Raw genomic sequence first — 25998 nt, forward strand, 5'->3', positions numbered from 1 at the left:
CAGAATGGGTCTGAACGGTGATTGCAAGTTGTTTTGCTGTGCATTTGTTGCTGACTGCCCGGAGTCCACTCCAGCAGAGAGGCTGGTCTACACATTCAAAGAAATAAAATAAAAACAAATAAACGTGTTAATGCTGCTCAAGTTATGTTTCGCAAAGTGCCCTCACCTCCAAGTGCCTCTGGAGGGGGGGGGGGTTGGTGCCTCTTAATGCACGTGCCGTTGTGTTCCTGCTGTTGCACTGAGCCTCACTGAGGTCCACGACTTACCCTTCGAGAATAATCTCTAGTTCATTGCTGGAGATCCGTTCCTGGAGATTCCAGGAATGGCATCTAAATTTCATATTAAATTCTATGGGTCTTGGTTAGGGATTTAGCAGTCATGTTTTTGAAGCTGTCGTAGAAGTTATTTTCCATTGTTGATGTTTGCCTGTTTGACGTATTGTTTGCGCATGAGTCCAGCTGCAAGGAGAGTTATCCCTGAAAACTGCAGAAAAGTCTCTTTATTCTGAAAGCATTTCCTCTGAACTGGCTGAGAACAAAGTTCTCAGTGATCTCTGCACCCCGGTGGGGGCAGGATGTCTCTGTGAACCATGAGGAATGTTTTGGAGCTGCCTGTTCAGTGAGGTGGCTCTGATGAATGAACCTGTCAAGTCTAGTGGCCTAGGTCAACGTAGACTTGTTTCTAGTAAATTGTCTTTGACAACCTAAAGCAGGACTAATCCCGACCTTCATGCTAAGTTTCAATGAACTCTTCTAGGTGCCTCTTGAGTGACTGGAGCTGTGAGGCTAGTGGACTACGCTGACTGAGGGCTCGAGGTGAACCTGGCAGTCAAATGCTTGTGGATCATATTCTTGGGGAGCCGGTGGATCTGTGATATTGGGCTGAAGTAATAGGAGTTGTTCTGACAGGGAGCAGTGGTTAGGCATGTGCAAGGGGAAAAATCACTGTCTGGGGGCTCTGGGTATATTGGATCTGAAAAATACCAGTGTTTACCAGTATTCCCAAATACCATTATCGGGACTGGGATTCGGATTGGGCAGCATTCGGCAATACTGAATGTTTTGGGCTCCATTACAGCCCGTGGGAAATCTAGCCTGACTCTGTGCATGGATGGCATGAGATCTGTTGCCCCTTCCCCCTCAGTTTCTACTTCGGAGGTTCTCAGGTGTGAACTTGACCTGTCGAGCCTGGCACTGCCACAGTGGCCTCCCTCGGCTGGGCAACATTGTGCCGGCCCTGCTGCCGGGTGAGGCTCGCCACCTGCCCTCCCATCAAAGCCTCCCCCTGGCACCAGCTGAAAAGTTAAGGGGATGCGTCTGGAGGCTAAGTGGGCAAACTCTGACGTCATTCAGAATGAAGGTTTAAGCTAACTGGGGTTGGTTGGTTGTCTGAGCTCGACTAGCTTTACTAGCTGAGTTGATAACTGTTGAACTAGGGTCTGAACTCAGGCCCTGAGGTTGATTTCCTTAACCACAGTTGACCGTCAGTATGATGGCACATAATGCCTGAACAGGATCCTGTTTGATAGGGATTAGCTCCCCGTTCTTGCCTTGGGCACCCACTGGCTAGACCAGCTCCCCAGCGCCTCCCCCAGCAGAGGCCGCGGCTGTGCCCGCCGGCCCTGCTCTGTCTGTCCTCCGCCGGCTCTCTCCCACCTCCTCCACCCTCTTAAGCTCCTAGGACTGACAGGAGAAAAGCAGCACCAGTCCCTGCCTGGGCTGCAGCAGTGAAGCTGTGGATGCCATCACTCGCTTCACACTTTTCCACTCTGGAACGTGGAAGTTGGTGGGAAGCCGACAGGCCCAGGCTCCCTTCTGCTGTGTTGTTGAAGGGAAGCTCAAGCGGATGTCTCCGAGAGCTTTGGCTGGTGGACAGGAAAGGAGAAAAGCCTGAGGTTCCAGTGGGCTGCCCTCTGGACACTCTGCCTCCTAGAAAGCGGCAACTGGACAGTAACGTCTGAATGGCCTGGCAGCAGCCCCCTTCCCTCCCATGCCCCCAAGCACAGGAGCGCCTGGCAGGCGTGGAAGAGAACCGTCAGACCGGGCATCGACCTCCTGAGTACCGCAGGCTTTGCTCCCTGGGAGGGAAGGTTTTCGGGTTTCACATGAGTCCAAAAAGGAGGGCAGAGCAATGGTTGTAGGGGAGGGGTGCAAGGCAGTTATTTAGGCAAACAAAGCAGTCTGGCTGTCAGTCTTCCTCCTTTCATCTGCTGGCTTCATTTCTCCCTGAACCGTCTCTCTTTCTACTGTTTGTTTTCTGTGGAAACCCACAACTGGGTAGAAAGATATGCAAGGCACTAAACACCTGCTCTTTCCCTGTACAGGTGATCTGCAGAGGGCTTCTGAGGAGGAGGAAGAGCAAGAAAAAGACCTTCATGCTCATCCACTCATAGGGGTGCATCTTGAGGAGGAAGAGATAGAGGCACAGGGTGTGTGTGTGTCTGTGTGTGTCGGGCTCCAGCTGGGTAGGAAACCCCACTTGCTGTGTCATAAAAGCTGCCAAACAAAGTTTGAGACCAGTGGCATCTTGAAGACCAGCAGAGCGTTATTCAAGGTGTAGGCTTCCATGTGCACGCACACTTCATCAGACACCACACAACAGGAATTACCGGTCTGTACTTCCAGGTAGAGGGTGAGTGGTAAATTAGCATACAGCAGAATGAAAATTCTGCCCTGCACGGGCCTTCCCTTATCCTTGACCTGGAAATTGCAGCTGGCCCTCTTGGAGGGCCCACACTCAGCCAGAACTGAGGCAGCTGCACTGGTTGCTGCTTGTGTCCTGGATCAAGTGAAAGGTTTTGGTACTGACCTTCAAGGCCATCCACGGTCTGGGCCCCACATACCTGAGGGACCATCTATTGCCTTATGCCCCCCACAGGGCTTTTTGCTCTGTGAATGCACACCTGGTGGGGGGTCCCTGGCCCAAGGGAAGTGTGCTTGGCCCCCACCTGGTGGAATGAGCTCCCGGAAGAGCCAAGGGCCTTGCAGGAGCTTTCACAGGGCCTGTAAGATGGAGCTCTTCCACCAGATGTTTGGTTGGGGCTGGGCTTATTGAGATCTAGGGGCCCCTCCTTGCCTCGGTGGAAACATCATGCTAACCCCCATGTATACTTTTCCCCCCCTGGGGTGCAGGATGGATAGAAGGGGTGCTTGAGCTATGGGAAGTGCGTGGGGGTAGGCTTGGATTGAATACTTCCGGGATTTTAAGAGAATGGGATCTTTTTTAGATTTTATTGTGGGTTTTTAAAATATTGTAACCTGCCTTGAGCCAGTGTGTAACTGGAAGTGGCGAGTAATAAATAGAAAAATGAATGAATGAATGAACTCCCATTTCCTTGTATCGGAAGGAGGGCATGTCCACATGAAAGCTTAAAGGAGCCACTGGACTCAAACTTAGTTCTGCTGCTTCAGACCAGCATGGCCGCCCAAAGAGCCCCGCCTACCACTTTGCGATCCCACCTAGGTGTAGAATGCCCGGAGCCCTCTGCCTCTTGGCGGGCCCAGGAGGGAGACAGGAACAGAATAAGGTGTTTGTTTCTGGGCAGCCCAGCATAATCGTTCTGCCGTTTCCTGCTCATTCTCTGCACGGACCCTCCTCCCGCCCCCTCTGTGTTTAGTATTTCCGTGCCTCAGTTTGTGCTATTGTTCCCAAGGAGTGGCTTGGAATAAGTCTGCTGCATCGAGTAGCAGGGAGCCCAGTCATTAAGAGCTGGTGCTGAAGTTATTGGCATATCACAGTTTCCCTTTTGAATGCAAAGCCCAGTCTGTCAGCTTTTTATTTTTATAATCTGCCTGCTTCCTTCGCTCCTCAGGTCTCAAGGGCCTTATTGGTGCACTTTAAGATTCTTCTGCTCGATAGTAAATGCTTTTCATGAGAAAAGGATGGTGCCATTCAAAGTACAATTTATTTATTTTCTGTATTTATTAAAATATTTTCACTCCTCCTTTTCAAGGTGGCTGTTCCCCTCCCGCAAACAGTGTCAGGCCAAGTGCTTTTAAAGGCTCAACCAAGTTAAGATGGCTTCACAGTGCCTTCTAAAAACATCTGGTGTTGTCTGTCTCCCTCTGGAAGCACTTTCCACAAAAGCCATTCACCGAAAAATAATGTCTTCTTCTTCTTCTTAATTACTGTTTTCACAACAAAAGGCATAAGCAGTAACTGAAAGCTACCAGGGCAGGGTAGATGCCAAGCAGACAGTTGTAATGGAGAGGGCTGTCAGAAGGTATCCATTTATCCATTTCATTGATAGTCTGTCTTCCTCATCGAGACTCAGAATAGATGATCGAATTCAGCAACACAGTAGGAAGTGTAAGATATAGATCAGAAACATCGCAATAAGATTGAAAGACAAAGTTAGAAAACAATGCCCTGAAAAAAGTACATGATAAAAATGGGTGGTGGCGGTGGGGGAACAGGGAGCAGAATTCAGAAAAAAATGCTGTCAAAACCCCAAGAACTGCACACAGTGATCAGTGCCCTGTACCGTCGCCATTGTAAAAGCGTTTTATTACAACTCTATCCCCTTCAGAAAATTTCCCTCCGGGGCCCTTCTGTTCTAGGCCTTTTGTGGCCTGAAAGATGCATGGGAGACTTCCTGCCCTCTCCAGGCAGGCCTTTCTGCAAAACTGGAACCACAACAGAGGATGCTGCTCGGGGATGGGCAGCTCCCAGGGGCACCCATTTGCAGCAGATCTTGCTCAGGTGAAGAAGAAGAGCTGTTGTTGTTGTTGTTGTTGTATCTGCTTCTTTCTACCTGAAGGAGTCTCAAAGCAGCTTACAAGCACCTTCCTTTCCTCACGTTGTGAGGTAGAGAGAACTCTAGAGAGAACTGTGACTGGCCCAAGGTCACCCAGCTTGGCTACCTGTGGAGGAGGAGAGGGGAATCAAATCCAGTTCTCCAGATTAGAGGCTGCTGCTCTTAACACAGTGCCTCGCTGGCTCTCAGGTGGCCTGAACAAAGGAACAAAGAGGAGAGAGTTCTTCAGATCCTGGGCCAAGAATGGCTTTAAAGTTTGTAACCAGCCTTTGAATTGAACTCCCAATCCAGTATTAACAAGCAGCCAAGGAAGTTCAATGAAAGCCAGTAGGTTTTACAGTGGAGTAGGTGGCTTCCACAATGACCGGGGGGGGGGGGAGGGTGGGAAAAGACAGTTCACAAGCACTTCCAGAGGTCCTGTCGAAACCAGCAACATCTGCACGACTAAGAATGCACTTTCTGTAGAGAAGCAAATCAGCCTGAGAATTTAAGATTAAAAAAAAATGAACCCATTCCTTTTTTACTTAAGTTAATTTTTAATCTCAGTGCGATCCTGTGTACAGTTACCTGGAAGGAACTCAATGGAAATGAGTGGAATTTATTTCTCAGTGAAATCTTATTGTCATCTGCCCAAGTTGTCTTTGCAGGGGGACTCGTGCAGAGTCGACTCCGGAGCTTCTGGTGATACCCATTCAGGTGGCTGACCTGCACAGCTCAAGTTAGGGAGCCAGCTTCCAGTCTTCAGGGAAGGTGAAAGAAGGACTTCTTAGCAGCTTAACTGACTGGCTGGCCCAGCAGTGATTCTGGGTCAAGGATAACTTCTAAAATGGTAACTGAGCCCATGAGAGTCAGCTTGAGCCCCATCAAACATACAATGCACAGTTGTCTCCAAATAGCACCACCTCCACCTTCTCAGCATTCAGTTTCTACTTGGTCCTCCTTGGTCCCTTAGGCACGGGCAGGGGACGGTGGCAGGTCAGCAACTAGGAACTTCTTTCAGTTTGCTCAGGTGATCAGAGTGGTGCACGTTAACATTGAAGACTAGCCCTGTGCTGTTCAGAAGTGACTCATCTCCCTCTTCCATCATTGCTGAAATACCTGTGATTACAATCAGCTTCTCTTGGATGTCAGCAAAGAGGCTATTTGACCACTGGAAATAGTGTTAGAGAGCCCTGCCTTTTTGTTGCCATGATCAAGTTGCAACCAGCCATAACCCCAGTGTACTCAGAGGTGGTTTGCTATTACCTGCCTGTGCGTGATGATGATGATGATGTTAGCCATTAGGTCGAGTCCGACTCTTGGCTCAACTGTAGCTACCATTTTAGTTCTTGCACCACATCTTTTAGTTGTACAGTGTTTTGGCTGGTGCCCATTTTGACCTCATTCTTTTGTCAGCCAATCCTATGGAACAGCTCTCAAACAATGTCCAGCCTCTGGATAGTGACCCTGTTTTTCTTCAGTGATCTCCCATCCTATCCAGGGCTGACCCTAGTTAGCTTCTGAGATCTGATGAGATTGGCCCAGCCAGTATAGAGGTGCAGAGAGCCCTGTATACACTGTTGGATATCCCAGAAGGCTTGATGGTAGATGTGTCGGGTTGAATTCTGCTCACCATTCGTGAATCCAGAGTTGATCGTTTTTTGCAGGAACACCAAGGACTCCCATATCAGGTCTCCCTTGAGAGACCAAGTTGGTTGAGCATCAAGTGGAACAGCATGTGTTGGGTCTCCATCCCTAGCTGACGATGTCCCCTCGAAGATGTACATTGCATGCAATAAAGGAAGGCCCTCAGTCTGTACATCAGGGACTGCTACCCAGGGGTCCCTGGAAGTCCGGAAGACTCCGTTCCTCCCGGAAGCAAAATCTGAGGCCTGTACCAGCTTATTCAAGGTAGCAGTCAAAACTGTTCATTATTTTAGTTGCTCAGTTAGAAAAGCTTCTAAAAAGCCATTCCCCTATAGGTCTGTTGGTTGGGTGTAGACAGACAGAAGTGTAGGGGATCCAGAGGCACTGTGTTGTTGTTGTTTTTAATGTGCTGCATCTGTTCAGATTTTGACCCACTCTGTTATCAGGACAGCTGACAGTTCTCAAAGGGGTCTTATAACTTTGAAGTGATCCTTTTCCAGCCTGTTTTGGAATCTCTGTAGTGTGTGTTAGAGAGGGATGCTCGACGTCCTGATGGAAATGTGTCCTCAAGCTCTGCTTTGCCAGGGAGATAGACAGTCTGTGAACAGCCAGGGGACCAGGCTAGAAGGAAGCATCTGGAACAGGAGAAGGAACGGCTGGGTGAGCTTTCCTGGTGCTTTGGCGGGGAATGGATTCTGTATGGGCGAACCCTCTTGAGGGAGGCCATTGGGAGAGGAATTGCATCTTAGACGGCAGGCAGCCACTTTTGGCCATTCTGGAGTGGAATTAAATTGTAGAGGCGCAATGGTACCCTTGAGTGACCTTGGGTGTTTATATGCCTGTGTGGGGGATGTATTTAAATAGGCAGCAGGGAGCCTCTTCCAGGCTAAACATTTCCCTCATAAGGCTTGGTCCCCAAGCCATGGATCATCCTCATCGCTCTCCTCTGAACCCTATTCATTTTGTCCATGTCCTTTTTGAAGGTCTGTCTCAAGGTCATGCAATGCTTCACAAGTGGGGTTGGCAGTTTTTGCTGTCTGATGTAGCTTCTGTTTTCAGGAATTCTCCTGTTAACCAGATGCATTGTTATTCTCACATACAACAGATCACATGGACACTGTATACAATAAATGACACTTCTTGAGTTACCATTAACAAGAGATGTGTTTAGTATTGCACAGAAGAAGGCCACTTCAGATCACCTCTTATCTTGAAAACCCTCTGATGAGACAAGATATAGCGCGGGAAGATGGGGCCTCTATTACAAGTGGAAAATAGTGAAGACTTGAAATGATGCCTGATGAAGGCTAACGCAACAAGTGCCAAACCAGAATTACAGCTGAACATCAGTGGCTTATTACGATCCAAGATAAGCGTACAACAGGTGAACATCAAGAAGATATCTTCTTGAGAGAGGGTGGAATAAGAGTTGAAACATACATGTGTACATAAATGTAATTGCTACTGAGGAATTACAGGATTTTAAGGTTCACCATGAAGAAATTGAAATTTTCCATTCCTTGGCTCCATCATCAACTGCAGGGAAACTGCAGCCAAGCTATGAATTGGACTTAATTGGACTTGTACACCATTGCTCCCAGGCTAGAAGGAGCTCGATAAGATTCCTAAGTGTAAGGTTTTGTCACTGGTGATCAAGAGCAAAATAATTCATACTGTAGCATTTCCCATTAGTATATATGAGTGTGAAAGTTGAACAATGAAGAGAGTTGACTGGAAGAAATTGGATTCGTTTGAAATGTGGCATTGGAGGAGAGTTTTGTGGATACTGTTGATCGCCAAAAAGCCTTGAAGTCTCCTTAGATGCTAAAATGACTGCTGGCAACATGACATGACATCAGGCCATGGCAAACCACCTCTGAATGGAAAAACCCTGTGACTTGACCACAAAAAAACACACAACCCCCCCCCTTGAGCCCAAGAAAGCTTGCTTGAACTCAACCACGGCCAGAGCTTTCTCCATCCTGGCCCTCACTTGGTGGAATGAGCTCCCAGAGGAGATCAGGGATCTAAAGGAACTTGAACAGTTCTGCAGGGCCTGCAAAAGGGAGCTCCGCTGCCAGGCATTTGATGGTTGACCTGAACCACCACTTCCCACAGGCCCTCCCCCTGAGCCTCCCTCCTATGGCATCCACTGCAATTCAGCCTGACCCACTTGGCCATCAGTATGTGTTGATTCAATGTTTTCCCCATTGTTCTATCATTCTATGGAATGGCATCTCATTCCCTTTATTCTAAGGTTCTATTGTTCTGCTATGCTGCTTGCTGTTATCACTGTATTATTGTTATAAATATTATCTGTGTCGTTCCTGTTTTATGTAAACCGCCCTGAGCCTTTGGGTGGTATAAGGTAAAGGTAAAGGTATCCCCTGTGCAAGCACCGAGTCATATCTGACCCTTGGGGTGACGCCCTCTAGCGTTTTCATGGCAGACTCAATACGGGGTGGTTTGCCAGTGCCTTCCCCAGTCATGACCGTTTACCCCCCAGCAAGCTGGGTACTCATTTTACCGACCTCGGAAGGATGGAAGGCTGAGTCAACCTTGAGCCGGCTGCTGGGATTGAACTCCCAGCCTTATGGGCAAAGCTTTCAGACGGCTGCCTTACCACTCTGCGCCACAAGAGGCTCATTTGGGTGGTATAGAAATAAACAAATGATCTACTGAATGCTCAAGGATTTTTCACTCCTCCTCCTCCTCCCTGCTTGTACCTCTCCTGCAGAATTGTGGATCTGATTGGATTCCAGAACATTCTGGGGGACTTGGGATCTGCTCAGGCCCTCTTGGAGGCATAGAATATGAGGCTTTCCAGAATGCTAGATGTTAGATGGATTCCTGGCACCATCTTCCATTCCTAACGTGGATTATGGCCCCATAGTTTAGTGTGGGACTACTTGGAGAGGATCGAAAGATGGCTAGAATATTGTTGGTGGTAAGCCTGGCAGGGACTGCATTCCAAGCACGTGCTTACTGCTTGGCTCCTGCCCCCCCCACAAACATCTGGGAACTTTGCTGTGGATTGTCATAGTGTCAGCGTCGTTGTGCTTCATGTGTCTTATCCGTAATCTTTGCAGGCAACCGTTGTCAAATAAATCACTTCCTTTTCACTTCACAGTATCCCTTTTTAAAGAATCTTTGCAGTTTATTTTATGGTTCAGGAAGTGTGCAAAGCTGAGAATGTCCTTTATTGTTGTGCATTTCAGGCTGCCTGTATGGGGCTAGGGGAGGGGGTGGGGGTGGGAGGCAGAGCTGTGAGAGGACAGCCATGGGACACACACTGCAGTTTGAAGGATTGTGAATCAAGAGCAGATGAATCAAGGAAGTGAGTTGAGGCTGCAATTAAAGCTGTGGGATAGAATGCATCCTCCAAGCATTATGCACCCAGGAGAACATTTTCCTGATAGGGAATAAAGAGATTTCAGATGAGGCCACTGGTTGCCCCTTCTGCCTCCACTGCTGCTTCTCACCCATGCATGGCATTCCTCGCTGTGCCTCTACGGGGACAAATTTAACCACAGCACCTGTCTCCCTCACTCTCTCGGCACCCTCCCACCCACCTGCTTGGGGCTCCTGTTCCAGCTCCTGACTCTTGGGGTGCTTTTGTGACTTGCACATGGGTGCTTCACTGCTCACTCTGAAAGGGGCACATGAGGGGTTCTAGTCGGGGAGGCCCATGGATATTTTTAGCACAAAAAGGGAAGCCCCAGATGGCTAACAGATGTGAACTTTTGGGTTAAAATGCTGAATTGATTATCCAGGCAGTGCCTCCAACCAGTAAGGTCCAGTGTCTGACCGTGTTTGTTCTGTCATGAGGAACCACTGCAGGCCCTCTTTTAATCTAGAGGCCAATTTGCAAGTTGCTAAAGCAGTTCAGAGTTTGACAGGAGTTGTGCATGTCCATCCAGTGATTTCAGATGTATGGCAATGACTTTCAAAACATAGAACTATAGAGTTGGAAGGGGTCCTACAGGCCAGCTAGTCCAACCCCTTGCTCAATGTTGGATCAACCTAAAGTATCCCTAATAAGGATCTGTTCAGCCGCTGCTTAAAGACTGATAACGAGGAAGAGCTCACCACCTCCTTAGGCTGCCCATTCCGCAGCTGAACTACCCTGTGAAAAATTTCCTGCCTGGTATCTCGCCAGTACCATTCTCCAGGCTGAACATTCTCAAATCCCTCGCCCTTTCCTCCTAGGGCTTGGTCCTGGATCATCTTTGTTTCTCTCCATTGCACCCTCTCAATTTTAGCCACATCCTTTCTGACGTGTGGCCTCCCGAACTGCACACATTGGTCAGATGCATTCTGACCAATGCACTGTACAGTGGGCTTATGATATCTTACGGTTCTGACGATACAGCCCCAGATTACATTTGCCTACATCACAGATGAAATACACTGCACCCGCATTCAAACAAACATTAAAAAGGATACTAGATCTCTTAACTGATTCCATGACCATCTCCTTGACATAGATTTCAGATGCTGATGTAAATTTGGCTGGGGTTTTGAACAGGGGTCTCAGCTGCCGTGCCCTCCTTGTCCTCTTTAGCTGGGTTCACTGACAGGCCAGTGTATATGTGGAAGGGAAAGATTTCTTGTCTATGGAGCTGGGCAGTTTTCACCTCCCAAGAGTTTATGCAACGCAGTTTGCTTCTTGGAGAAAACTGGCCCATTTCAGCCCAGGCGTCTACATAGAGAAAGGCCAGCCTTGGCCACTGAGCAGTGTCAGAACTGGGGGGGACGCATAGTTAATGATGTGTTCTGTCGCCCTCCCTGGCAGGTGGCAGCTCTGCAGAGAACGACTGTGCTTTTGAATCGGAGTATGCCCTCCCGTCGCCCCCCGTGCCTGAAGGGATGCAGCACATTCGGATTATGGAAGGTGTGTCCCGCTCCCTTCCTTCTTCCCCATTGCTGACGCATCAGTCAATCAGCGTCCGGCTGCAGCCCATGAAGAAGCTGACTGGTAAGGGCCTCCCGTGAATTTATTGACCTGTGAAATGTTGGAGAAACCCTCTTGCCCCCGAGCCAATCAAAGCAGGTGAAAACAAGGATGCTAACCTGAACATGCTCTCTACCCTCCCCCCCCCCCATATTCTGTCAGAGTCGAGGGGCAAATGCCGTCCGCAGTGAGTCTGCCACCCAGGGGGCTGAATGTTGTTGTTAATGGAGGAAGGGAGTTTTTAACTTACTTGTGTCTGGTTGAAAGAGACCCTCCGTTTTTTATCCAGTACAGAAAGTTATGTGTGAGCTACAGGGACCGTTGGTGAGGAGATAGAGCTCTATGCTCCTTCCTGACGGCCTCTTCCAGCTGCTGAGGCTGCGCTTTCTGTCTCCCTCTCCGATGAAGCATCCCTGCTTGCTTGCCTCCTCTGCCTCCCCAGCTCCCCCCTCTCTTTCCCCCCCTTGCTGTTCTCTATATCCCCTGCTTTCTCTGGCGCTTCTCAAGCAGCCTCGGCTGGCCCACTGGAGCTTCCCATCTCTCCATGTCTTATTGCACAAAACGGGGCTTAAGTGTGTTGTTCAGATGTCTGTGTAGAAGGGGCAATCGCAGACATGGGCAGTATCTATCGGAATGTGCTACTCTTTGAACTCTTTCTGCAAGGATAGCTGAGGGTAAAACGTTACATTTGGCCAAAGAAAAAACTCTGCATGGAATTGGAGCTTGAAGGTGATAGAAATCGGGAGCTGTCTGCTCTGCTTCCAGACAAATCCCCAGAGCCAAGAGGGAGGAAGTTTGACTAGCTGGACTGTTAAGGTTTTGTACTTCGGTGCCTGGGAGCCTGTGTGTTCTCATTTGGAAGGCCTCAGATGCTGAGAGAAGATCGCGAGAGTCAGCCCATGGATATGCCTCAAGATCTAATTTTTGTTTCAATATGGACTGACATAATCTTTGGATATGTGAAACTACCCAGATTCAAATGGTCGTGTAGTCAACAGCCAATATTTAATAGTTCTTAGCCATGTCTTTGTTTCAAGTAGGCCCTCCCCACTGCGGCAGTCCTACCCAACCGACAGACGCGGCCTGATATCCTGCTTCAGCTAGTGGGGTGTCGTGGATAAGAGTGGTGGCCTCTAATTTGGAGAACTGGGGTTGATTCCCCACTCCTCCTCCACCTGCAGCCAGCTGGGTGACCTTAGGCCAGTCTCAGCTCTCTCAGAGCTCTCTCAGCTTCACTGACCTCACAGGGGGTGCCTGTTGTGGAGAGAGGAAGGGAAGGTGATTGTAAGCTGCTTTGAGACTCCTTCGGGTAGTGAAAAACGGGGTATAAAAACCAATGCTTCATCAACATGTTTTTAGAGACAAGATATGATTATGCAACGAAAGATGTAAACATTCCAGAAATTTTGGAAAACTGGGGAAAATGGAACTGTATCAAATACTTCTTTTTGTATCAGATCTAATTTTGCCTTTTGAACATCCTAAAAGGCATGATTTGTTCCTTACTTAGCATATAAAATTGTACAGATCAGCATATGAATGCCTTGAGGTACTTCAAGGAAAACTGTAAATAAACCCAGAGCTTCAGAGAAAGCTGCATATTGCTGGAACATAAGGCTGTCTTAGCACGTGGAAGTTAATTTTTGCCATCCAAGGAAGGAAGAAATAAAAGTTGAAAATGGAAAACAAATTATACTGCAGGAAAGTATTGTTTGGCCAGAAACAGTACCATGCATATAGTAACACCAGGTAAGAGTGCTGCCATATTTGTGTATTAGATAAAGTTCTGTAACATTGAAAACACCAAACTCTTTATCATTGTCAGAAACATGGCAGCATGTTTATGTAGATGTAAAACAGATTAATGTGAATTTGAAGTGTCATAGAATCGTAGAATTGGAAGGGGCCATACAGGCCATCTGGTCCAACCAAGGAAGGTAGATTCATTGAGCTGCAGGTGTTTGTGGCCTACAGGACGGGGGTGGCCGGGGCGATATTTGTAGTGACAGATGGTGGCAGTGGTCAAGGAGCTGAGATGGAAGGTGCTCACCTTGTCTCCAGGGGCTGGCACCTGTATAGAAGGCTCCCTCCCCACCGCCTGGAGTGCTGCAGCCTTCTGAATTTGTGTCTCTGTTGACCACCAGCAAACTAACAGCTATGAGTAATCAGCAAGTCTTTTCTCTCCCTCAAGGAAATCTGAGCTACGAAATTTGGGAGGTTTAATACACAAATTAATATTTAATACACAAGAGACTCTTTTGGCGCAGAGTGGTAAGGCAGCAGACATGCAGTCTGAAGTCTCTGCCCATGAGTCTGGGAGTTCAATCCCAGCAGCCGGCTCAAGGTTGACTCAGCCTTCCATCCTTCCGAGGTCGGTAAAATGAGTCCCCAGCTTGCTTGCTGGGGGGTAAACGGTAATGACTGGGGAAGGCCCTGGCAAACCACCCCGTATTGAGTCTGCCATGAAAACGCTGGAGGGCACAAATAATACACAAATGGTCAGGCAATATCTGTGGGGATAGTTGCAGTTCAGCTGCATTGAATTCCTCCCCCCCCCCACCCCCCCAAGCAGGCTTGTGGATCTTGTCGCTCTAAATAGACATTTATGAGGCCTCAAAAACAACTGTTGTTGTAGTGGCAACGTGCTCTTGGGTATTTGACCATGCAGCTTTGACATTGGAGCTTTTTAAACATACAATCACGGAACTGAATCATAGAACCACAGAATCCCAGGGTGGGAAGGGAACATGCAGGCCATCTAGTCCACCCCCTGCTCAGTGCAGGATCAGCCTCCAGCACCCAGGATAAGGAGCTGTCCAGCCGCTGCTTAAAGACCGCCAGTGAGGGGGAGCTCCCGATCTACTTAGGCAGCCAATGAGTGTGAATCCCACCCACCCCCCATATCTAGGTGGTACCATTCTACCCATAGTTTAAAGCCATTCCTGTGAGTCCCATCCTCTGCTGCCCACAGGATCCTCTCCCTGCCCTCCTCCAAAAGACAACCCTTTGAATACTTCAAGACAGCCACCCTGTCCCCTCTCCACCTCCTCTTCTCCAGTCTTTCCTCAGAGGGCTTGGTCCCCGCGCCCCAGATCATCCGCATTGTGCTGTGGCCATGTTCTGGCTGCACCCAAAGGTGTCCTGGGGACCCCTGTCTTAGTCCAACATCAGCATCCAAAGTGACCCTCACTTGGGTGGCATAGCTGAGAGAGTAGGTTAGAAGGTCAGTGGGTTGCCTGGGCAGGCCGAGTCCGGATGTGGTAGCCGAGGAGAGGCCGAACTCTTTCTGTCCTTGGGAAAGATATGCCCACAAACCTGCCTGGAGGGCAGAGGCCCTGGAACACGCCCTGGAAAGGCCTGGAAAGCCGCCAGCGTCTTTGTCAAGCAACTCGACACCCTCCGAGAAGTGCTGGGGGTGGAAAGAGGGAGAGGCAGAAGCCCAGAAATAGTCGGCTGTAGGCGGCCTGTGGCTAGATTAACATGTAATGTGTGTGGCTTTATGACGGGGCTGTGAAAGAGCAGCTCGGCACAAAGATGCAGGAATAAACCTGCTTCTCCTCACCTGCTTGATGCAAGGGATTCTTGTGGCTTCTCTCTCTCTCGCTCGCTCTCAAGGGATTTTTCAGAGGAGTTTTCCCAAGAGGGAACAATTGGGAATGCTTGGGGAGAAAGCAGCAGGCAGTGATCAGAGCCCCTGGGTAAGCAAGCACCGGGGACCCTCGGGCTTGGGCACTGGCCCTTTGCGTAGCTGTGAAAAGACAGTCTCCGAACAACGTTCTTGCATTTTTAGTGGATTCCAAGCAACTCTGACTAAGGCTCATTCCACTCACAGGGCAGGCTCTGGGACAGCTCCTTCTGAACTGATGCATGTCCAACCCCTCGCTCTGGCCTGCAGCCTCTCCAGCCAAGTCAGGAGGGGGACACATGCTTTAAAGTGTGGTAACCTGTCAACTGTGTGTTGCCTAAAGGCCTCTTATGTGGAGAAACCGGCTAGCGAGACCCAGGCAGTGCTTATTTGTGAAGTTAATGGCGATCAGGTTTTGTGGACACAGCATCAGAAGGGGAGGGAGGAGACAGCAAGACACCACCCTGTCCCCACCCATTCTGGAATGAAAACGGTCCCAACTTTACTTGTGAGAGCAGCTGCAAGAGCTGTGGCACAGCATGAGGCAAAGTGGATCCAGGCGTTGGCTGGCCCATCGGCCCCACCCCTCGCCGCCTGCTGCAGGAGGGTTATCCTGGGCGCTGAAGCTTCAGTCAGCACGCACAGCCAAACGTCCTTGCCATGGACCAGCCAGGGCTCAGTAGCCCTCAGTAGCCCAGCGCTGGCAGAATCTGACCAGCAGGGAAACGAGTCTCACCTGACACCAGTCAGCCAGGACGGTCCCATGGGCACGGCCCTGTCCATGGGCCAATATCCTTGAGATGTAAAACCCAGAAGACGAAAATACTGAGGATGCTCCGGGCCACAAAACCTAACCAGGCCCACGGTGTGATCCAATGGGCTGCACCCGCTTGAGAATAATTCAGGCAGGATGGCATCATTGACGGAGCAGCTGTTGAGAGACGACGCGATGAATTAGCCTGTACTTCCCGGGCACCTTCTTGCGTACCACTTCCAAGGGGGAGACCCAGTGGATGGAGATGGGGTGCATCAGAAGGACATGGAGTGCAACCCCCAGCGCACTCCTTTTAAATCTTCCCAGCCATGACCTCTAGCATTTCTCTGGCCAGTTGTCGGTTGCCCAGGTCAATGGGAATGCACAGGACAGTATGGGAAAACCAAAAGTAAAGTCATCCAAAAGGTAAACGGCAGCTGACCTCTGGGGGAAAGGGGCACAGAAGGGGTGGAAGGTGTGCAGTCTGACTGGGTGGCAGCAGGCTCCCATCCCCCGCAGGGTCCCCCTGTACTGTTGGAGATGGAGGCTGAGGGACCACAGGGCCACATTCCTTGTGAACAGCACCACTGGAAGAGGAGCTGCCGTCTTGAAAGGGCGCCTGGCTGGATGCAGAGCGGGAGCCCGGGAGCCTGGCCTGCTGCCTAGGCACAGGTCTCAGCTATGCTCAGATTTATATTGGGCACCCTGGCCCCTGCCCTGCCCTGCTCTGCACATGGAGTCCTTGTCCGGGGAGCCACCGTCGGCAGACCCAGTAGGTGCTCTTCCTGTTCACTAGCAAGCCCTCCAGGAAGTGTTGGCAGGGGGAGATTCCCATCTTGCCGTGGCCTGAATCTGACAGTTACGGGCAAAACGTCAGGCACTCTAACTTCGCAGACCACGCTGGCCACGCAGCAACCACTGGACTCCCCCGTTGCTTGCGAAAGATTATCCCCCCGTCCCCCCCGGTTGTTGCGCTCTGTGCTTCTCCTGGGGCCCAGGCTGCCTGTGTTGCATGGGAAGAGCCAGCCAGCCCAGAGCCGGGGCCTCAGCTGCCTTGTGGGTGGGGCCTCTTTGTCACGTCAGTGTGGCCCCCCTGCCTCCCCTGCACTGGACTGGGCTTGCTCCTCTGTGGATCCCGGGTTCTCTTCCCAGAGCCCCACATCGCAGCCCAAGGGCATCCTCGGGGCTTGGCGGCTGCCGGAGGGGGGATTTCTGTGTCGGTCAAGGGCTGTTGCAGCAGTCGCAGTATTCCAGAGCAAACAGGGGTTTGTTTCTGCAAGTCTGAGGTGACGGTGAGGATGTGCCGTGGCAGAAAGCAGAGGCTGTGCCCAGATCTATGGTAGAGAGCAGGTGAGCATTAAAGGTTTATGGCTTTTTAATGCCCACTGTTCCCAGAATCCATGTCACTGCTCCATATATGGTGCTGCTCCCCCCTCGCACTGCCTGCGTCGCCATGACAACAGCAGCACTGCACCATCCATCAGAGCCCGGGACGGGGCTCGCCTCGCCAGCCTTTGCCGAAGGAGCGTTACTCCTGAATGCAAAGGAGCCAGCCGTGAATCACCCCTCCGCTTGGGCCTGCCTGCCTGCCTGCCTGCCTGCCTGCGGCGCCATGAGGCTCCCATCCCTTCCGTGCTTGGCTCCGGCCAGGCCTGAGGGGAGCCAAAGCGCATGGCCGTGAGGGGCAGGAAGCCTTGCGCTGGACTCCGGGGGAAGGAAGGAAGGAAGGGACCCGATGGAGAGAGAGACCCAATGGCGTTCCTGCGACTGACCTTGACGGGGAAGAGGCTGGCAAGACAGGGAACGGCGCACTGATGCTGTCAGCCGCGACATGGACCTAGCAGCACGGGGCTGCCGAATGCCTTCCTTGCAGCCGCGATGCCTGTGAAGGAGCCGGCATTTTGTCTGGCCAGCCGAGAGGTTGCCTGGCTGCGGATGGGAAGGAAGAATGGAAGGCAGTAAGTACAGGGGGGGGGGAGGGTTTGCCGCCCTGTGCTGTCCCTTTCCGGCATTCTGCCTGCTTTCAAATCCAGAACCGAAAAGGAGCTTGGGGGGAGAGATGGGGTGGGGGGGGAGCGAGGCATTTTGTGGAGGTTCCAAACAGCTTGCTTACGTAATGCACCTACTTCTGGATTGCTCTTCTATAAAACATCCCGCTTTCCTGTTTAAAATAAGATTTTTACTTTTACATAAAACAAATAAAAGTGTAATGATTTTCCTGAGACAGTAGTAGCTGTATCTAGTTCTGTTCAGATTTCCTAAATGGCTGGATGATGAAACCAGCAGCTCTCCGTAGATTTCTGCCACCCACAAAGGGAAAAAAATAGAGCTGACCTTTGAAGCTGTTTATTCACTAAAAGGCCTCGGCAACGTCAGGAACGGTAGTGAAGGAGCCTTCTGTTGTCAATTTTGAGCATCCAAAATGGAAATTAATTTTATCTAAGCGAGTTGCTTCCAAATGTGATGTGTGAACCAATATTTGGATTTTTAAATAAATGTCCTAAGATTTTTTTAAAATATATGTTCTTGATTTGGAAAAGGGCTCCACCAAACCTTTGAATATGTGGACCACAACTGAATGTTCAGGAACATTTCATCCGATTCCTGAAAAAGGGATAGTGTTTGTGAGCCGAATTTTCTTTGTTTAGTAGAAATCTTATTTAAAGGTGCCTATTGGCTTAGAGATGGTGCCAGGTTGGCCTTTGCTTCAGCAGGCTTGTGAGCTATTGAAACTGTAGAACAGAGCAAATGGTTGTTAAGGTTGCAATCCGTGTCTGTTATAACCGATGCTGAGGTGGGAATGAGACTTCTTGAAATTAGCCTGGCTTTGATTACTGCTTAACTAGTTTTGTATCCCACAACTTGCCCTCTTTGATGGGAAGTTTATGAATTGTTGATCTCAGGTAAGGAGGAAGGCGTGTGCTGGTGCTGCAGAGGTCTGAGGCTCAATCCTAGACAGTGCTCCTTCGGTCTGAGCTCAGTGCTATTAATGCCCTTTGACTGGAGTAACTCAGTTTGAACTGATGGGCCAAGAATTCAGAGGAGAAGATGAAGAGAAGCATGTGATGGCAGGCCAAGGAGTTACACCTGCAATACTTTACCGTTTGTTTTGTGTCAAAGGCCTAGTGGCTTGTCTATTCTACATGGGTGATAACAATTTGTATCCAAAATAAAGCCAACATATGAAGCAAGAAGCATCATCCATGAGCAAGCCATTTATCAACGCAAAGAAGCTAATTTATGAGCCAAGAATATGTCCTATCAAGAGGGACCATCACTCTTCTTACATTCTTGGCTTATATATTAGCTTATACAACTCAGACCCCAAATATAGCTCTTAGTGCATCCTGAGCAGAGCGACACCCTTGAAAGCCAGCATTATATGAATGGGCTCAGAAGGGCATAGCTCTACTTAGGGTTGCACTGCATATATCTAGTAAATTTTTCTGCCTGTTGAGTATTTCCTTGCTACCATATCTTCTCTTCTGCCCATTCTCATCAGTTTTTGAACCTCTTCTCATCTGGATCTGAAACGAAGCTCTGCATTTCTTATGTCTGTGGATGTGGACTAGACTCTCTCTCTCCTGAAGTTTTTTTGTCCTGCCTCTGCTAGAGTGGCCCGGCCAGCTGTGGGTCTGAGCTGTACAGCCATCCTCTTTTGTGATGGTCAGCAGCTATCTTTGGTGTTCCTTGCTGGACGTGTGACAGGAGAATGGGAACTCTAATAGGTAGTAGGTCATAGAGTCAGTCTGACGTGGCTTGCAGGACATTGGACAGCTCCAAGGCCGACCACTTGCTCCATTCATTCATTCAACAATAAAACAGAGCAAGCATTGGTGTGTGCATGCGTGTGAAATGCTGGCAACGTCAAGGAGTTTTCAAGACTAGTGACGAAGCAGAGGAGGCTTGACGTGGTCTTCCTTTGCCAAGTCTTCCTTGGTGGTCTCCCATCCAAGTAGATTCCAAGGGCTGACGAGAACAGGCTATACTAGACCTTTCCAGAATTCAGGGCATGGTGGAAAATTCCAATTCTGCAGCGTGTCTGTTGTTAAAAATGGAATGCAGCTTGTCTAGCCGGCTTTCCTAGATGGCCTGGTGTTGGGCACAAAACAGATTTCATTTGTGAAGTGACTCCCCTTAACAGAGGTTTCCTCAACATGTTGGAAAACACAGATTCATCACAGCGGAAATCAGCTGAAGCAGGATGGCATTTATGCCGGAACAAACTTTGACTCGTCTTTAAGTTGCAAAGCCTCCTTCTGTTTGCTGAAGCAGATTAACTGGCCTTCCAACCCGACCTGGAGAGGCCAGGCAAGCCTGACCCCGTTGGATCTCAGAAGCTCAGCAGGGGCGGCCCTGGCCTGCACTCAAGAGGACCAGGCCTGCCAGGGGAGGGCAAGCCACGGCAAACCACCTCCAACGGTCTCTTGCCTGCCAGGCAGACAACTCATTGTAGATGCATGTTCTTTGCAGGGAGGGGTGTAAAAATAAATGTGAATGACCTCTTGGGGCTTGCATCATGGCCCACCTTTCTTGGGATTGGTTTTAGGACTGGGAGTCAGCAGTGAACACGACATGCTCCAGGAAGAGTCTGGCTCACCAAGGCTGCAGACCTAAACCTTTTAATGCTGGAGAGGTTTCTGTAGAGATGGGCCTGCTTTGTCAGACTTCGTAGCTGGTCAGCACCTGGCCTGAGAGTCATCCCCTGGCAGGGGAATTTGTTAATTCAGCAGGAGAGATGGAAACAGGCTCAGCCCAGAGGGTTGGCCATTTATTTCATGCAAAAGTGGCCCATCTCTTTGGACTCACATCATCAGAGGTCCTTTCTGAGAAGCAGAACATTATTATTATTAATAATGGGTGGAGTCTCTTAGACGGATCGCTCTGTGGGACTTCAGTATCTGTGTCAGGGATACCTTGCCAGGATTTTATACTCTCTTTGATTTCTTGGGCCCTCTGTCGAAAGTGGGATGACCCAACACTTGTAAGAGGTCACACATTGGATTGAAGGTTGCCCTGAGCAATGGGGGGAAGGCCAATATCAGGGTCTGAGAGTCAACCTGCAGTGGGGTCTGTCTCCTCATGGGAGGGGCTCTGACCCCTGCCTCCTTAAAACCAAGATGAATGTGGATCCAACATGCCTTATGGGAGAGGGCCTGGTTAAAATGGTCCATCCATGGAGGCTTGCGAATCCTACTGGATTCCAGAGGGCTTTCTTTTTGCCGGGGGGGGGTGGGTGGGTGGGTTAAGGATCCCAAACACATACTCAAGTGAGGCTCCAGTGTGGATGTGGCACGTAAAGACCCCATTTTGTGCAGTGACCTGCCTGAAGAGGTCAGGAAGGGTCCCAATTTTCCAAGAGGGCTTTTCTGGGGAGGCAGTGGAGTTGCCCAGGACCAAATGTTTCACAGTAGTTGGATGAATGGTTAGGGGCTGGGGTCTGTACTACTATGTGTAGCTTGCTGAAACTAGGATCTCACTATGTAATTTTTGCATAATTTTATGTGCCATATTAGCAGTTTTGCTTTACTTCCGTTTTGCGTTCAGACTTCTGGATGGCTTTACAACCATTCTTTGTGTGGTATTGACTCTTTGTGTTGCAATCCGCCCTGAGTCCAAGTGAGAAAGGCACTCTATAAATAGTCAATAAAGTGATAGCTTGGTGAGGAGAGAGACATTTATAGATTTATGCCAGTGTGAAATTCTTCAAATGTGGCAGTTAATTTTAGCTGAAACATTTGATTTTCAGAAACTTGAGGGCATCACGTGCTTGTGTGTTGTCACTAAATGCAATCTGCTAGGGAGAATTGCCTGGCAACGTTCTCCGGCAAAAGCACATGAATGTTGCTACCTGCCTTGAATCTAAAAATAGGGTCAGTAACATGCCTGGCGGGGGGGGGGGATAAATTGAACAGATCCTTGACTAAACAGGAAAGGCACCAAGACCACACAGTCCCTCGGTTGCACCTCATCTCCCCGTTGTCTGGTTTCTGCTTCTTTCCATGAATCAAGGCAATTGATACACAGACCCAGAGCCAGCTGTGGAGAAATGCCTTTCTTCCTGTGAAGGTCTGAGTTGGGCGTTTAACTGGTGCAAAGAGGTTGCAGATTCTCATTAGAGGGAAGCGGCCCCAGCAGGAGCAGCTACAAATGCCTGGGAAAGACAGCTCTGCATTCAGGTCCTGCATTCAGCAGTGGGATCTCCTGGAAACACCTGAGCTTTAAGTTTGAAAGGAATGGAAAGACAAAATCTTTCCTGGAGGCCAGCAGAGAGGCGTGGGTTGTGCAGCCTGGCTCCCGGGTGGCCGCCTGCCTGCCTGCCTGCCTGCCTGGGGACAACTGGGGACAGGGGAGGGGGTGGCTGTGCTTTGTGCCTTAAGTGCCTGCCTGCCAGGGCGGGGGTGGACCCCCTGGAGGCCGAGGTTGCTGACTCGTGGGTGGGTTCAGGAGGGCCGCCATGCTGGTCTGAAGCAGTCGAGCCAAGCTTGTGTCCAAGGACCCACAGAGTTTCCTCCTGGGCAGAAGGGTTTGTAGGCATGACTTTGTCGGTCCTAAAGGAGCTGCTAGGCCCAGACTTTCCCCTGGAGGGAGGGCAGACTTCTGTGGCTGTGCTGGAGGCACCTTCTCCTGGCCACGCTCATCCGCTCCGCCATCTGACACGAGGGCCACGCTAGAGGAGCTCCTCCTTGAGGGCCAGGATCTCTTTAGTCACGAGACTGGTGACATTTTAGAAAGGAGGCGGGAATCTCGCTTGGTGGGCCAGGCTTTGGGGACTGTGGGCTCCACTTCTGCACCGCCTACGCACAGGTCTAGTCAGAAGTTTTCTTACCATTACCAGGCCTCCAGGCCCAATAGGAACCTAGAACAGAGGTTCCAGCCCAATTCTCCCATCTGTCTGTCTGTCTGTCTGTCAGCCAGCAAAGTTACACATAGGAAGTATAATAAACTGTTCAGCCAAGTAATCACAATGGATATGTAAACCAATTGGGCTGCCCCCCTAAATACTAATATCCATGTTTTCAGTCCGCTCCATCGCAGCTGGGGAGAGTTCAGAGAGCCGCCTGGAAATGGCGATGCTCACGTTCCTGGGACAGATGGGAAATGGTTTGTTGGGCTGCTCCACAATCACTTTCGGGTCCTGGCCTTTCCCCCCCCATTCACTGCCAGAACTGGCTCATATGCTGTTAGCTGCCTTCCGTACTGTACAAGGCCAGTCCGATCCCACAGAGCTCTCGTTGGGGTTTATCAGGTTTTGGATATCAGGTGGGACGGATTCCGCCCGTGTTTGTGACCCTTCATTCCCTGGATGGAGATTTTGTGGCTGCAGGATGTGTGCAGCTCTTCTTGCCGGGTGTCGGGCCTTGAGTCTGGCTCGGCCCCCCCCAGCCGGGTCTTCGTGGAGGGGCAGCTCTGTGTTTTCATGTTCTTTCTCTGTTCACAAGAAGAGCCTCTCGCCTTCGGAGATGCAGGAGGGCCATGTGGCACGATGGAGGTAGCCCATAGGTGGGAGGGGGGTTAATACATCCGCTGGTGTTTCTCATAGTTGTGCTGACTTGAACATTAGGTTTGTGGGCATGGAGGCTATTGAGCCACACTGAAGCACCGAATTCCACAGGACTAGAAACCAACCCCAAAGCTAAACATGGAAGTGTTGTGGCAGACATTCCCCAAGGCGTTCCACATAGTTTTTTGGAGGAGGTTGTGTTCTGTTCATATTGTTGCTGGTACATTGTCCAGGGTAATGCACTTTGGTGCATGGTTGGTTTTGAGTCGCATGACATCCAGGTAGACATGGAGTTCACAGTTGGCAAGGCTGCTATTGAGATGGAGAGAGGAACCTTCTGTTTTTCCTTTGCCACTTGGGGACTCCTTTGGGGAGTGGAAAGGGGGCCATGAAAGTCCAGCTCTTCTTCTTCTTTTCTTTTTTAATTGTTTCCCTTGATTGACAGGGGTCCAACCTTGAGAACTCTGATTTGAGTGGAAAGACCGTGTAGAAATGTTTAAAATAAATAACCATTTAAAGCATAAATCATAAAGGGTTATTTTCCTACTCCCTTAGGTGGCCTCCGTCATTCTTATCACTTTTGTATGCGCACAGGCAAAGCCGTTTAGCGTGTTTGGCTGTGGGGCCAAAACTTTTGTGTTTTTACTTTCAATGACTGCAGTTTTTTCTTCTGGAAATTTTGCACACTACATTGGGAAAACATTTTGATGGAGCCGTATTAGTGCCTCTTTTTCAAGTGGTGTATCTGTTTCTTGAAGAATGCTGACCATTACCTTTTGACATTTTTAAAAAAGTAGGCAGGATTGTGATCTGGGTCTGACCCAGATTGTTGTTTAGTGAGCAACTTTCATGTGTGCCTGTTCTCTTACTCATACCAACTCTTCCTTCCTTCCTTCCTTCCTTCCTTCCTTCCTTCCTTCCTTCCTTCCTTCCTTCCTTCCTTCCTTCCTTCCTTCCTTCCTTCCTTCCTTCCTTCCTTCCTTCCTTCCTTCCTTCCTTCCATTCTCTCTCTCTCTCTCTCCTGAAGCTCCACTGAGGAAAGCCAAATTTGTTGAGAGCCCACGTATCCCCGAATCAGAGCTTGGCTCACCAACCCTCTCTTCAGCTCCAAAACTGGACCTTGATACGTTCTGCCCAGGTAAGCATACCTGCAGAGGCCCACTGCACTGCAAGGGATTGGACAGATCTCTCTGGCCCGCCATCGTCTCACAACCTGCTAGACAAAAGCTACTTTTTCTTCCTCTTCTCAGTTATTTGGTGGCCAGGAAGTTGGGGATCGGGCCTGGTAATTCACTACCCCGGGGGGGGGGGGGTTGCAACCGTCACACCTTCCTTGTTGCCTTCTTGGGTAGGAGTGTGTGGATATGTGCACTCAGCAGATCTGGCAGGTTTTGGTGTTGACAAACTCAGCAGTTAAAGATCTCGATGTCTTAAATTACAGATTGTGGGGATGAAGTCATTTTGGTGAGTAGTACAACAAGTGGCAAGCATTGTGTCTCTACTAGTCCAGGACATGTGAAACATTTGGAAAAGCTCCAGCTCCAGGACCTGCGATTACCATGTATTTGTATACAGATTCATACTGCACTTGAGTGGCAGTGAAATGTTACTCGTTAAATGGCGGAAAATTAAATATTCAATGTTCCTGATGTTATGGTGGTTGTTGATGGATGCAGTTATCGAATTCATTCATTCATTCATTCATTCATTCATTCATTCAGTTTGGACTTGCTGCCTTGAGGTGGTGAACATAATCAGATTAAATTCATCACAGTATAAAATTAGTTAATTACTTTAAAAGTTTATAATTGCCCTTAAAATAGCTGTCAGCACCATTGATAACAACAAGAAGGGGGGGATAGGGGAGAAGAGGGAGGCCCAGTAGTTGGTCTACGGTAGGTCCCCTTTGACCTCAACCGTGGGCCCGGCAGAAGAGCTCTGTCTTGCAGGCCCTGTGGAGTGTGGCAAACAAAGCTCCCTCTCCCACCCAGTCACTCGCTTAGTTTTAGGGTAGACCTGCTAATCAGTGGCAGTCTTAGTGATTAGTGCAATTCAGGCAGTTGCCCTGTTGATCTCAAGCAGCAGAACAACATTTGAGTCCAGTGGCAACTTTAAGACCAACCAAGTTTTATTCAAGGTGGAAGCTTTTGTGTGCATGCATGGATGTGCATGCAAACACTTTTACCCAGAATACAGTGGTGTTGGCCTGGAAGATGCATCATAGAATCCTAGAGAGGGAAGGGGCCATCTAGGCCGGCCCCCTGCTCAATGCAGGATCAGCCTCAAGCATCTAGGAGAAGGATCTGTCCAGTTGCTGAATTCAGACTTTGGTCCTTGAATCTGTTGCACATCTTCATCATTTACTGCTCACCATCTACCTGTGAGTTTGGACTGGTAACTTCCCTTTCGTTGTGTCTGAGGAAGGAAGAACATTCCTGACTGGACTCGATCTGTGTTTTAGTGACAAGTGAATATTCTGCACAAAGCCTGAAGAGATTGGATTAGATGTTTCTGCTTCAGCAATCAAATGAGCCTGTGTTTGGCTTTCCATTTACAAACTGGCCATTGTGAATAGAGAAAGAACATGAAAACACAGAGCTGCCCCTCCACGGCTGAGGGGGGCCTAGCCAGACTCAAGGCCCGACACCCGGCAAGAAGAGCTGCACACATCCTGCAGCCACAAAATCTCTGTCTAGGGAATGAAGGGTCACAAACACGGGGGGGGGGGGGTGAGGGGGGGAATTCGTCCCACCCACTATCCAAACCCCCAGCAAGAGGC

General features: G+C 49.6%; 1 protein-coding gene across 18 annotated transcripts in view; it reads left to right on the top strand.

Annotated features, from left to right (window-relative positions):
• TANC2 (tetratricopeptide repeat, ankyrin repeat and coiled-coil containing 2) overlaps positions 1-25998 on the top strand; it is a 114112-nt gene that overhangs the window by 40611 nt on the left and 47503 nt on the right. For 7 of the 18 annotated variants that reach the window (XM_077313799.1, XM_077313797.1, XM_077313800.1 and 4 more), the window contains 3 exons: positions 2324-2428; positions 11178-11360; positions 24247-24357. In XM_077313799.1, coding sequence (XP_077169914.1) covers positions 2324-2428; positions 11178-11360; positions 24247-24357 — 399 coding nt within the window. Of the gene's footprint in view, positions 1-2323; positions 2429-11177; positions 11361-16691; positions 17674-24246; positions 24358-25998 lie in introns of those variants that run through there. The other 11 variants (XM_077313808.1, XM_077313804.1, XM_077313805.1 and 8 more) reach the window with 5 other exon arrangements.

Source organism: Paroedura picta, chromosome 16 (genome assembly GCF_049243985.1).
Source record: "Paroedura picta isolate Pp20150507F chromosome 16, Ppicta_v3.0, whole genome shotgun sequence".
Taxonomy (NCBI): Eukaryota; Metazoa; Chordata; class Lepidosauria; order Squamata; family Gekkonidae; genus Paroedura; species Paroedura picta.